General features: G+C 42.0%; 1 protein-coding gene across 8 annotated transcripts in view; it reads left to right on the plus strand.

Moving 5' to 3' along the window:
• Dgki (diacylglycerol kinase iota) overlaps window positions 1–14,256 on the plus strand; it is a 445,999-nt gene that overhangs the window by 247,636 nt on the left and 184,107 nt on the right. For all 8 annotated transcript variants that reach the window (XM_040728459.1, XM_040728462.1, XM_040728460.1 and 5 more), the window contains 3 exons: window positions 1,265–1,378; window positions 3,172–3,309; window positions 6,310–6,388. In XM_040728459.1, coding sequence (XP_040584393.1) covers window positions 1,265–1,378; window positions 3,172–3,309; window positions 6,310–6,388 — 331 coding nt within the window. The remainder of the gene's footprint in view (window positions 1–1,264; window positions 1,379–3,171; window positions 3,310–6,309; window positions 6,389–14,256) is intronic.

Here is a 14,256-nt window from a genome sequence, read left to right on the forward strand (position 1 = left end):
TTTGCTTGGGGATAGCATGGAGATTATAATCAGTGTACCGTCTTTTATTAGTGTGAACTCTGAGGGCAGACATTTTGTTTTATCTAGCATAGCTCAACTCATTAATCTCTTTATTTCAGTTGCTCTACCCTGTTGCACATGTAGTTGGAGGTGCTCATTGAACACTCCGCTAAAATGTTTTTAAAAATCATGACACTCACACAAGAATAGAATACAGATGTGCCACTGTTTTGCTAAGCTGTTGAATGAACCAGTGAGACAATAAAGTTCATCTACCAGAGAAGAGTAGGCCACGGATTATGTAGTTGCTAGCAAGACTCTTTTCTAAATTCGAGATAAAATTAGTTATTATGCAAAGGGGAACCAAAGCCATCACTTTTAAAGTAATCTTTTCTTGGCGTTTGTAGTTCCACTGTGAAAACCATAACTGAAAATTCTTAGGGAGACCCATGGAGCATGGGTCTGTGTGATATCACAAAGATGTGTACGTTTCTTTTTGCTACTTGTGGCTTTGAATATGTTTGTCTAAATTGTAATATGGCTCTATTCAAATTGTTATTTCTCCTAGAACAAAGGTTACATGGGGCATGTGATTCTTGTGTGCAAGTATGCACTTTATGCCTAAATTTATATTAGACACTAAGTCCATGCATAATTGTCTTTTCATAGTGGAAAATTAAAGAGAATATAGGAGCAGTTAAGAAAACAGTATGAATTTCCAAAATGATGCTGTATGGGGTTATCATCTAATGAGCACCTACGTGGGCCACAGAAAAGGTTATGGTGTTTATATGCTGTGTGGTTTAACCTGTAAATGGTCCTATGAGGTGGGTATCATTATCTCGTTTTGAAAATCAGATGAATAAGTCTCTGTGAAGTTATGCAATTTAATCAAGGTTCTGCAGCCTGTCTGAGCCAGCATTGAAATTTAGTCTGATTCTGAGTTTTATATTCTCTCTGATACACTGCTATGTTTACCCCTCTAAATAGCCTTAAATTCTCCTAAATTTTAAAATGCATGTCTAGATAAACATGCAGATGATGGGTCCTAATTTGCTTATATAATAAAGCATGCATCCAACAGTCTTTTTCCCTATTAAAGGGTTGACCATTTTGAAGCCACTTGAAGTAAGTTGGCCTTCTCTGATGACTGGATGAACCATGTGTTTTAAGTATTGTGACCTTTCCAGCCACCTCCTGTGAGCTCCTTCCTGGTGACTTATTGTCTTTCTTTTCTCTCTTCTGGTCCCCAATGTGTCTGTAGGTGGGCTGGATCCTCTCCATCCTGGATGAGCTGCAGCTGAGCCCACAGCCTCCTGTGGGGGTGCTTCCCCTGGGGACTGGGAACGACCTGGCTCGGACCCTCAACTGGGGAGGGGTAAGAATCGCAGGTGGCCCTCCCTGCCACGGAGGGGCAAACTGCACCCCCAGATCACTCTGTGCTCATTGCTAGAAGCAGTAAGCTGCTGCTGTCCGGGGACAAGTTAGACACGGGACTCAAATTACCCACATTTATTTGTAGCTTCTTCAGTTTAGACTTAGAATCAGCCAGGGAGGGAGAAGTAGGGTGTGAGACAAACACATGGTTCGTACAGAGACGAGATGAATGTTGAGATAGCCACCCTGACACGGCGAGTGGGTTGGCCTCAAGTGCTCATGTGGAACAATCTTGCAAATTCGCATTCAGTCTGACCCTTAGCCCTGGCCATAATTGCAAACCTGGTAGATTTCGGAATGATCGTTTGAGACAGGCCCTACTTCTTTTGAACATGGTGATTTTCTGGTCATTGTTATTCTAGCTTTGATGATAGCAGTGTCCTATTGCCCTTCCCGTGCTGGACCATTCTCTGAAAGTTGTGAAGGAAGTCCTCTCCTGTCACTAACTGGCTATTTTATGTTGTGTATTGATTGGTATTATTGTACTAAGATTTAACAAGCCACATGATACTAACACACCTAGCCCAGGAACTATTGGTATTGAAGGCTGCTGTGTGTAGTAATTTTTCTAGAGGGGTGTAGTCCCTGGTAATACCTCATGCTCCAGTTAATAACCACACATCCATGTTCATCCAAGAAACTCTGATTAGACTCAGTGGACCATTAAAAATAAGACATGAAAATTGGAAAGGGGCTTGGACGGGGAATAACAGAGGGTAGTGGGGGTGGGTATGATCACAATGCCGTGTATCCATGTGTGGAATTGTGGGAGAATAAAACAAAATGTCTTTAAAAGGTGTTAATGTGTCCACTTGCCAGCTTCCTAAGTCCCCCATACTAGGCTATTGCCTGGCCTGCCTTTCATAGGACGGTGATTTTCAGATCCACCACAGACGTGCATCCGGCCTGTAGCAGAATTAACCTATTAAAGCAGTTTTTGTTGTTTTTTTGGTTTTTCGAGACAGGGTTTCTCTGTATTGCTTTGGAGACTGTCCTGGAACTGGCTCTGTAGACCAGGCTGGTCTCGAACTCACATAGATCCGCCTGCCTCTGCCTCCCGAGTGCTGGAATAAAAGGCATGCACCACCGCCACCTGGCTTAAAGCAGTTTTTGTTGTTACATACTGCTTTTCTTTTCTTTTCTTTTTAAGCAGCTGGCATTAAAAACAAGCTCACTTACATGAAACGACTAAACTATCACCCGTGTCAGTTTCTGCTATGCCAAGCCAGTGTGTGATTACCTTGAGTAACCATGCTGTCACTAACACCTCTCCAGGACAGTGTTGTTCTCATCAGCCCTGCTTCGAGGCTGACTCGCCTCAGGCCACAGCTGGGTGGCTTCCCAACACCAGATCAGGGATTGGTAGATAAGACAGGATCTTCCGTCTTCCTTTCCGCTCTCCCCCTTTCCCACACACACTTGTGTATGGCCCCAATCCCTCCAACAAGAGACACGGGGATCGCGCATTCACTCCAATAAAGCAGCCGTCCAGCGCATGCCCACCGGTTCTCGGTGCCAGCAGGTTGTTTCTCAGCTCAGACTGGCCTAGTGCTTGCATGAGCTTCTTTTAAGCATTATGTTTTACGTACATAGAGGGGGAAGATAGCTCACTCTTCCAGCCCTTGTGTTTTAAAACCAGCAGGACTATGGCCCACTCCGCCTTGCCTTGGTATGGCATTGCCTGTGGCTTCCTGATCCAGACAGCAAGGGTCTGTGCTCTCATTCTGTCCTCAGGGCTACACGGATGAGCCTGTTTCTAAGATCCTGTGCCAGGTGGAAGACGGGACCATTGTACAGTTGGACCGCTGGAACCTCCACGTGGAGAGAAACCCAGATCTGCCGCCCGAAGAACTTGAAGAAGGCGTGTGTAAGGTTAGACAGTTCTTCCTCTGGGGGCTTGAGGAGTAGCTGGGCAGTTAGGAGCGCTCAGTGCTCCTTCAGAGGGTTGGAGTTCAGTTCGCAGCACTCCTGTTGGGTTGGGTGGCTCACAGTTGCCTGGAACTCCAGCTCCAGGAGATCTGGCACCTTCTTCTGACCTCTGTAGATGTGTGTGCACAGATGTATGCATGCTAATAAATAAAAATAGTGATAAACACACACGCAGAGAGAGAGAGAGAGATTGAGAGAGAGAGAGAGAGAGAGAGAGAGAGAGAGAGAGAGAGAGAGAGAGAGAGAGAGAGATTCTTCTTCCACTTATGGAGCACTGGGCATCCCCCAATACATTCCTTAAGACACACTCATGGGCTCCGGGCTTCTAGAAGATAACAGGATGCCTTTGGAATTATGGCTCTTAAGGCTGTGAGTATACCGTCACCACCTCCTTCCCGGATCCCTCTCGACAGCCCCTTCAGGACTCAGATACTATACTTGCTCCAGAGCTCAGGAACCTGTTCTCTGTCTTCAGTTCCACGCGGGGGAAGAATGTAAACAGTTGTTAATCTCTTGAGCTAGATGCAAACAGCTTACAAGAAGATAGAGTATATGTATGTCCCTAAGCATTAGGCACATGGCCTTTCAGTAGGTGGGAAACCTTAGACCCTGCTGGCCTGACATCAAACATCTCTTCTGTGTAGCCAATTGCCTCATCTGCTTGGGACTTGAAATGGCCTAAGTAAGTAGTCTGTCTTGGTGTTACTTTTTGGTGACTGAGCTTTTATGGTAAAAAAAGAAAAACAATCTAACCCAAATGGAGTCCATTGCTGTAAATGAAGTACTGTGCAGCCTCACTTCAGCACCTTAATCTAAGTCCCGACCTGCATCTCTGATTAACTTGGTGTGTGACTGTGTAGACCTGCCCTCCATGTAACTTCTCTTTTCTTCTGTGACACTGTGCCCACCATTTTGCAGGCCCAAGTGTCTCCTGGTACGCTTGTGAAGAACGTGTCTCTCTGCAGAGACTTGGAGTAAGTTAATGTAGGGATAAGGCCCCGCACCTGCACTTCAAATAACAGCCTTGCTAGTTTGGATCCATCCACTGAGCCCAAGTTTATTGTTCACCACAGTGCTGGCTTAAACGTCTCTCCTCATCTCTACTGCTTTTTTCACCTCAACTCCAGTCCTGAAATTAATACATCTTCTATTAGACATGAGGATTGCTCACTTGAAGTCGAGTTCCCAATTGAACATTGTTTAAACATAAACATATGCGATACTTTTAACTGTTTATTTGAGCTAATTGAGTTGGATAGAAAACCACCAATGTAGAAGGAGGGGGAACCTCTACTGAAATGGAAAATTTCAGGCCCTTTCTGCTAAATGTGGACTAACTAGGACTACAATTTAACTCTGTTCCCAAAAGCCTGAGAAACGGAAAGACTTCTTGATGCAGCCAGAGAACGTCAATCCAGATAATTAAAGGGCTTTGGGAATAGAGTTTGGGGATATGTTAGAAAATTGGGGCACATTTTCCTGGAAAATGTGAATACCTTAAAAACAGACTAAATTGGAATATTACTTAGGGAATTGTGACCAGATGTTTTCCTTAGCTTTCAGTGGCTGCTAAGACATGGGTTAGAATTGTAGCCAAAGTAATATAAATGGTAGAATGTTTCTATGATTTTGGCACGATCACCATGCTGTCCTTACAGAGGCTGGGGTTTTGTTGAAGTGCAGGGACTGGACATTCTCAAATACAAAGCCAGAGAGTTAGACATGGTTTTGGCATTACTGTGTAGCTTGAGTTTCTCTCTACTCTGTGGTTTGTTTGAGTCAATTCTAAGGGCTGATGCAACCCCTGACCCATCAAGGCTCGGTCTCAGGGTTTCAATGTGAGGTCCACCTTTCTTTTCACCAGAGACAGACACCAACGGAGGTCCTTCTCAGCCCTCTATTTTAATAAGACAATATTCTCCCTTCAGCTTACCGAGAAATCTTCCTGATCAGTAAGAACTGTGTGAAACACTCTAATGAATGGCTTTGAAACTTCAAAGGCTCAACACTTATTTCTAAGAACAAAAGGGTACAATTCAGTTTGGGACATAAACCTAACAGTTATCCAGGACCATTGCCTCTTTTAATTTAGTGTCTATCTTGCATTCTGTGTCATGGAAAGAAATGTGGGGAGATCATCCTTCTCTTTATTGCACTTTTTATGTGCTTTTCTGGTTGCTCTAATATTGACCTGCAGCTTTTGGATGACATCACGTTTGCAATTTCAATCGGGACTCTCAAGCTTCATGGCATTTCTTCTCGCTGGCTCATAAGAAAAGTCAGGGACTCAGAGCACAGGAGAAAAAGAGCTTATGTATGCTCTATATGGTTATGGTTGTCATAGTAAAGGTACAGATTTAACCAATTAAGTTGAAATCTGAATTATATCTTTATATATTTCTTGTGTGTGTGTTTCCTTTTTCTATCAGCAATGGCTGATACAAATCAAATGGCTGTCACTGCTTATTTCTTATATTGAGGTTTGTGAAAACAAAACAAACTCTTAAAAATAGATTACATGTAAATTATTTATTTCAGGCTGCAGTATTTATGTGTTGCATACAAAACTCTTGAAAAAGGCACATTCACTGATTAGGGAAATTAGACTGGATCTAGCAATTGAGTTTATTTTCTAAATTCATGGAATCAATCTCTTTTGTAACAAGATTGCTATTAAATTTTATTGCACCATGTACAAGGATGACTCTTACTTAGTAATTTGTATTTGTCTCCTTTATTTCCGTTTTGACTGGTGATTTGAACTTCCACTAACAAGTTAATTAAAGAACCTCTGTATCTTGTCCATGAACATACTCTACGGTGAGACATGGCTGATCTGTGTTGCACAAGCTGCCCCAGAGATAGGGTCTGGTGTTGGGTCTAGGCTGTTGTCTTCTAATTGGCTGTGAACAGCATCACCTTCATATTTGTCCATTCTTGCAGCTTCCTCTGAATGTCTTCAATAATTACTTCAGCCTCGGATTTGATGCTCACGTCACCCTGGAGTTCCATGAATCTCGAGGTGAGGACATGGCCCATTTCCGTCTCTCTGGGGGGAAGACCATGTGTCACCTACATGCCTGCATGATGCTGCCCTCTTGTGTGCCATGATGACCCTGGGAGGTGGACCAGATGGGAGCTTGCTATAAATAGAGACTACAGATCTAGCTGCCTTCAAGCTCAAGAGCAGGGACAGAGGGCCATTCCAAGTCACGGGAGTCTTTAAGATTGACTCTTATACTGTGTAGTGAGGAACAAAACCAGGGCTTTGCTCTTGGTAGGCAAGTTCTTTGCCACTAAGGTACCTCCCCAGCTTTGAATGGAAATTCTGAAGGAAATAGAATTCTTAGATAAAGATTTCTTTGCTAATTAGGATGCACGTAGCTCCACAAGCCACCAGACATTAAAGTTTAATACTGAATATCCAGAGCCTTAGAAACCTGACAGGTAAGACGAGAGGGAAAGAAACAGGCACGTTGACACAACAGAGGGACTACAGGTCTTTTAGTTTTGAGAGAAAGGAGTGTGATGGTGGTGAGGTTGCTAGGAAGGTTCTGGGGACCTTTACTGGGTGGGGACAAGTGAGAATGAGGCTGTGGTAACTCCCGGGACAAGATGAGGGACCAAGACTCTGCGAAAGTGAGTAGGTTGAATTGGCAGCTGATGGCTGCTGGAGAAGGGAGAGTACTTTCATTTTTTTTTTGAGACAGGGTTTCTCTGTGGCTTTGGAGGCTGTCCTGAAACTAACTCTTGTAGACCAGGCTGGCCTCGAACTCACAGAGCTCCGTCTGCCTCTGCCTCCTGAGTGCTGGAATTAGAGTCATGCACTACCACCGCCCAGCGGGAGAGTACTTTCTTTGGGGTTGTGGTACCTGGTAGGTTGGACAAGATGCAGTAGAAAGCCCCGCAGCCATGTGTGGCACTAATAACTAATTGAACTCAGCAGATCACACATAAAACTGGGAGACAATGGGCTGGGAGGGCCTAGGGAGTGTCATGGTGGGGGAAGTGGAGGTGGGTATGGGTATGGTCATAATACATTGAATACACATATGGAATTTTCAAAGGATAAAAATATTTTTAAAATGAAAACAACATTATATATCATAGAAAAGTAAATTCAGATATATATGAGAAAAGGACGAAATAGTAAAATATTTCATCTGAGTTTTCTCAACAATTCAGAACTGAGAAAATTTAGGATATAGGTTGGTCAAAGTCTCTTTTTGCCTTCTCCCTCCCTCTCTGCCTCCTTCCCTCCATCTCCTCATTGCTTGCACTCTGTCTGTGGGTAAAGTTCTCGATGCCTCTGCCTTTGTCCTTGGCCTATCACTCTGATGGTACCTAGTGCCCTGTGAATGAGTTTAGATGTAACTGAGACGTAGTTGTGTAAGGTCTGAAGCTTGGGAGACCAAAGGCAAAGTTGTTAGTGAGGAACTGTTTCCTTCATTTCTGGAGGCTCTGCAGGGCTCAAGCGGTTTCAAAACCCCAAACTTGAAACACAAGAGTGCTGAAAACCAGAATCCCAAACTTCAGATTGTGGTGATGAGGAGAAGAAAAATCCAACTCTTAAACACCCTACACATCCACAGTGGAGTGCTAGGGTTCAGATCATTAGAATTCAAAATACAGCTGAAGCACAGATTTGTGAAGCCCTAACTGGGTCCAGCAAGTCTTGTCCTTTGGACACCATGAAGGTCGTTAAGAAAAAGTGTGCATGAAGTTGGATTCTGTGTTACAGAAGAGCTCAAGTACAGAATGAAGAAGGGACTGTTGTTTGTGCTTCCTCTCTGAAAAGCTAGACAATCACAGGCACAATATGTAGATAATAAAAGAACATTAAATGTTCCAAATTGGGAATACCCCAAAGCTGACACATTCCTGCCCCAGCCTAGTCACGGGAAACAGTTATTCAAGGGACCTATGGAGAGTCTCTGTGACTTGTTTTTCTTCCTGTGTTTAAAGAGAGTTCATTTAGCCAGTAAGCAGTAAGCATTTTTTGGTTCCTAGCATATTTCTCCTTATTTCCTTATCTTTAAGGTCCTATGCATCTGGACTACTTAATAATAAGATTCCTGAGTTTCTTGACAATACCAGTAAGGCAACACAATATCACAAATACAAGAATTGCTAAAAGTAGGCATCCTGGCATGAAAAGAGGTCTAACTGATTAAGTGGGCCTGAGTAAGCTCACTCAAGGGGACCTGATTTAAGGCATAATAATTTTGAAAGATATTCTGATGATATACACCTTTGTACAAAGAAGGAACTTTTATGCATCAAAATGAGAACACAGAAAGACACAACAATACAAAGGAATGTGGCTTACAAAGGAATTTTGGGGAAGGAGACAAGTCCAATTGACTAACAGATGCCAAATTCCACAGGTCAACCTCAGAAGTTTATTGCTAAGGCTTATTTTATTTTATTATTTAATATTAGTATTCATTTTTTGACAAATTCATATATGTGTATGTATTAATCTTATGCATGCCACATTCTTCCCTCTCTAGCCTCCTGGGCCACCCACACCCATCTTATATCCTCCAATACTCCTTTCATCTGGGTGCCCGCCCCCTTACCAACTGAGTGTGATGAGTGTTGCTCACCTGCACACGAGTGTGGGACCATCCATGGACACATGGACAAACTTTCCTGGGGCATCCTTCCAAAGAAGATTCACGTTCCCTTTCTTAGCTGCCAATAGCTCCTCAGGGAGGATTGGGGATGTTGAGAGCACCACCTGCTTGCAATTTGAGGCTTCAAGACAGAAGTTGTATAATTTGCTGCAAAATACCTTAAGGGTGACTCAAAGTCTCATGAGAGCCATTGTGAAAAAACAATGGATTGAATAATGTCATGAAAGTATTTTACTCTAAATAGGAATTGTGCCAACCCATCTACTTGTAATGAATAAGTATCGACTGCATGAAGGCAGAGTTTTTAAAATGTAACTGTAGAGAGAAATTCTGGCATAGATGGTAAACATCCCATCAGATAGACAGTTCTTAGAATAGCTAGTTATATACTATTTCTTTTAGAAGGGACGATTAAAGTCACATTAATTTGGGGACAATTTATTAGAATTGTTGCCAGGCTGATGGTTATAGAGTTATCAGTTGAAAGTCAGGGAGAGGGGGCAGTCATAGTATTTTGTTTGACTTTGTAGATAAAGGGGGTAAATGTAACCACTGAGTCTCTCTATTGGATAGATTGAAAGTATGGCTCACTTGGTTGGAAACAGAGTACTGACTGGTTCTTCCCTAAGTGGTCAGAGCATTCCTGGGTGAACTCTTGCTGCTTATGCATCAGAAAGCAAAGTGTTCAGGAGAGGATTTGGAGATGTCATAGGGTTTGTCATGCCATTTTCACTTGAAGTATTGCCCAGTACTTTTATCAGTGCTTGAGGGAGTACATTAATGTTTAGGCATGTTAACAGGGATTATAGCTGTGAATGACAAACTCAGGTCTCATTTTACTAGCTGTGTGAATGAGATTGTCACTCTCTGGGCCTGGATATTAGACACATCAAACTTTTAGCTGGATATCAACTGCTTCCATATTGCTGCCTCATGGAAATTAAGATTTGGAGTTGCCGAACCTTATGCACAAGGTCAGGAAATACACTTATGATCCTAGAGGAGGCGGCCATTTAAATCACTTTAGAATTTGCAACTTTCACTAAATATACAGAGGCATGCAGATAATGTGACTCCAAGGACTGTGACCTCCATGATTCAAACCACAGAAAATGCATTTCCTAAAGAGGCTGTTATGTGTGTGGCTTTGCTAAATTTCTTCCCTGCTAAAGACAATGCTGAGACTCACTGCATGCCACTTTGAGGCACCAAAGCTTAGCCAACTTGTCCTAGAAAAGTCCTCACATCTCAAACCTTCCAACCTTCCATATTGAATGTCTGTGTGAAATCCACTCATCATTTCAGTGTATTCCTGTAATATGTGGTCGTTACATTACTACACGGGTAGAAGAACTGATTAAAACACACTGAGTATCTATTTGATCTGATTAGATTCAATCAATTTTAACCCTAATTGCCTGGTATGACATCTTTGTTTAAAAGAAAAAAAATCGGCTCACACCTGAAGGTGGGTGATAGTGAGCCCAGGAACATGTCAAGAAACTTCCAAAGATGTCTTACCTTTCATTTTCAGACCTGCCTCCCCCTCTTCCTTATTTTTTATTACCACCTCACAGTCCAGTGGTATCAGCAAGTGTTTGTTACATTACCAGAATGTTCCATTGAAGGATAAGCCCATTTATTGAAAAAAAAGAAGTATCAACAGAAGGAATATTACTATAGACAAGTTGTGCAAAGAGTAAACAATATAGGTGTTCAGCAGGATTGGTGGTAGAGGCAGAAGTGTGGGAGATAAGAGAGAAACGTGATAATAGATAAGAATGCAGGTAGCATCATATCAGGCAGGAAGGAAAGTACCTTAGCCCTAACCCTGACCCTTACCCTAACCCTTACTCTAACCCTAACCCTAACCCTGACCCTGACCCTGACCCTAACCCTAACCCTAACCCTAACCCTAACCCTAGCCCTGACTCTGACCCTATCCCTAACCCTAACCCTATCCCTGACCCTGACCCTGACCCTTTGTCTTCAGCATGAGTTAGCTGAAAAGTGAATGCACAAAGAATGGCTTTTCTACAGTGATTGAAAAGTGATATTGGTAAAAGTGACATTTTATATGGCAAAGGGCATTTTAAAATAACCGTAATGGGAGTTGATATTGAAAAGAAGGGTTTTTTTTTCTTTAGTATGTAGAATTTGAGTTAAAGGTGGTCATGTAGCTGTATGCATAGACTATGGCATGTTGTTTTGGATGCCTGAAGAAGCAAAATACAGAAGACACAAGAGCGGAGTGCTGTGGAGCACGTCTTCTGGGCACGAGTGGTCACCACATTCTTGAGGCAGGGCAGCCCTGATTTCCTGTGCAAGACCAGCACAAGACTGCTAGGGAGAGCAGAGAGGCTTAGAAGGCTCTGCCCCTCCCCAAGGCAGTTAATGGTTGTTGGGGGTGGGGAGACATTTTCTTCACTAGTGTAACCCCTGGTAAGGTGTTCAGAGTGCTATAAACAAACCCTCACCCCTGATCCTGTAAGAAACACTAATAAAACTTACGCTCTCTCTCTCTGTCTCTGTCTCTGTCTCTCTCTGTCTGTCTCTGTCTCTCTGTCTCTGTCTCTCTCTCTCTGTCTCTCTCTGTCTCTCTGTCTCTGTCTCTCTGTCTCTCTCTGTGTCTCTCTGTCTCTGTCTTTCTCTCTGTCTCTGTCTCTCTCTCTCTCTGTCTCTGTCTCTCTCTCTCTCTCCCTCTCTCCCTCTCTCACTCTTTCACGCACACACACACACCTCTTTAAGAAAAAGGAAGTCATACAGATAGAAGAGGGATTAGTTGGGAAGAGGAAGGTTCAGTGGGAGGGGAACATGGTAATGGAGGGATGGAGGGTGAGGATGATCAAAATACATTACACACATGTGAACATGTCATAACAAAACTAGTTTTTAATCCATGACTAATAATAAAAACCTAAAAATGTAAAAATAGAGTAAGAATCCAGTGAAGAAAGTATGAAAGATAGGTGAGTTACATGGGGGTGCTTATATCTAATATTTTATGAATGTGTTATAATGCTTATACTTGTAAATGCCTTCCTAATGTGCCTCAGGCAGACTTCATTTGTTTATGAGCTAGACAAGCACTGGAGAATAGAGGCATATGTTAATGGATGGGCAGACTAGACTAAATCTATATATGTGTGCTTAGATATGTATAATGGTTGCAACTGAAAAACTCAAGTGTGTGGAGCCTTGCTTTCCAAGAAACAGGTTGGACGAGTGTTCATTTGGATAAAGTGTGTACAGTGATCCAGTTCTGAAGAGTCAGGATGTTTTCCCCAGTGAACATGCATGTTGGCTCATGTCCACTTTCAGTGTCAGCCAGAGTTTAGTAAGTCATAAAGGCAGGGCAGAGGTAAGATTGGTTGAGTCCAATTAGACAAACACATATAACAGGTTTTAACCATTCATTCCTTGTCCACTTTTAAGTAGTGAAAGTGAAGGAAGCTAAGGTCCTCTATGTTTAAGAACTCTTAAGACCCCTTTAGGATTATATAAGATTACATTGTATTTTTTATGAAGTGTAAGTAACAAATGTACTGACATTTTCAATTAATTATTTCGTATTTTGATGAGAAAATTAAAACTATAGTATTTTTCTGTGTGTTTTCAAGATGGGGTTTCTTTGTGTGGAAACCCTGGCTGTCCTGACACTCACTCTGTAGACCAGGCTGGCCTTAAACTCACAGAGATCCGCCTGCCTCTGCCTCCTGAGTGCTGGGATTAAAGACATGCACCACCACACTTGACTGCTTATCAACAAACTGCGTGGAGGCTGGAAGGATGATGGCTCAGTGGCTAAGAGGGCTAACCTCTCTTGCTGAAGACCTGGGTTTACTTTCTAGCATCTACATCAGGCAGCTCATAGTCACCTAAAATGACAGTTCCAGGGGAATCTGGTGGCATCCTTTTACCTCCATGGGCAACTGTTCACACATGCTGCACATGAACTCACACAGGTGTACACACATACACATAAAACAAACAAGCATAAACATTTTTAAATCTTGTAAGTCCTTTGAAATACTGTCTAAAAACACCTCGATGTCTTTTTAAAGCACTGTTGAACAACAGCTTTTTTTCTATTTGAAATTATGATAAGTTTGAAATTATAGATAAATATTGTGATTATTTGCAATACTTACCCTCCTCCTTTCTGCCCCTCATACTCTCATGTAAACCTGCCTCCATTCTTACTGTCACCCATGGCAGGATTCTGCACTGGAAAGGTTCTGTGATACTGTTCACATGGGTTACTTTAGAGAGGAGTCTCTTTGTAACCTGGGAAGGTTTTAGCCAACTAATTGTGTCCAAAAATCCTTCCAAATTTGCATGTTTAGAAGATCAATATGTTGATCTTTGAGATATAATAGTTGGATATAAATGGGATATCTGAGATGAACCAATGTATGTTGCGTGTGAACCCAATTATTAAATATTACTAGGCCCTCTGAGAAATGTGGTGATGTTAGGTGGTGATAAGTGACAACAAAACCGAGTGATAATAATTCTCAGAACAGTTTAACTACAGAGGTGTATTGTCTTCAAGCCTGTTGAGAAAGAAGCATGTAGAACATTTTGTTGAGAACTAACTCATCTTTGAGACACTTTGTAATTCTAAAGGTTATTGAAAGTATGTTCTTTCATTAGCTAGAAATTTGGATATGGTTTATGTGTGCGGCTTTGTGCTCTGTAAATATTTCTATATGCAGAACTTTTGAATGTTTGCTTGCACTCTCTTTTATTTTGAAGATTTTGTTATAGATGCAATGTTTGTAAGGCAACTAACAGCTGAAGCAGAAAGAGGAGGAGAAAACACAAAACTTAGAAAGGATGAATAAATGGTGTTAAATACCCTAATATATTTTCATCAGACCTGCTCAAGACATGGAAGGTAACATCTAGTCTGAAATAAACGCTTAAAATGGACCGACAGCTAAGCCTGCAAGACCAATCCTGGACAGAAGCAGAGTTTTAGGGTCCCCAGTCTGATGGCACATACCATGCCTTTGTGCTGTGTTTAGGATGGGACTAACATTTCTAATCAGTTTAATGGATTATACCCGGAACTCATCATCATTATAAATAGATTATGATTAGATCCAAATCATTTGGATACTGCAGATAAAAGTGAAGTTTTGAGATAATGAGATTTAGACGAGATTGGGATTTTTTTAAATTGATGATGCTATGATGAACTGGGAACCTTGAGGACCTGTTAGGTACTAAGCACCTTTTCCAACTA

This window comes from Mesocricetus auratus, unplaced genomic scaffold (genome assembly GCF_017639785.1).
Source record: "Mesocricetus auratus isolate SY011 unplaced genomic scaffold, BCM_Maur_2.0 Super-Scaffold_100019, whole genome shotgun sequence".
In the NCBI taxonomy this organism is placed as follows: domain Eukaryota; kingdom Metazoa; phylum Chordata; class Mammalia; order Rodentia; family Cricetidae; genus Mesocricetus; species Mesocricetus auratus.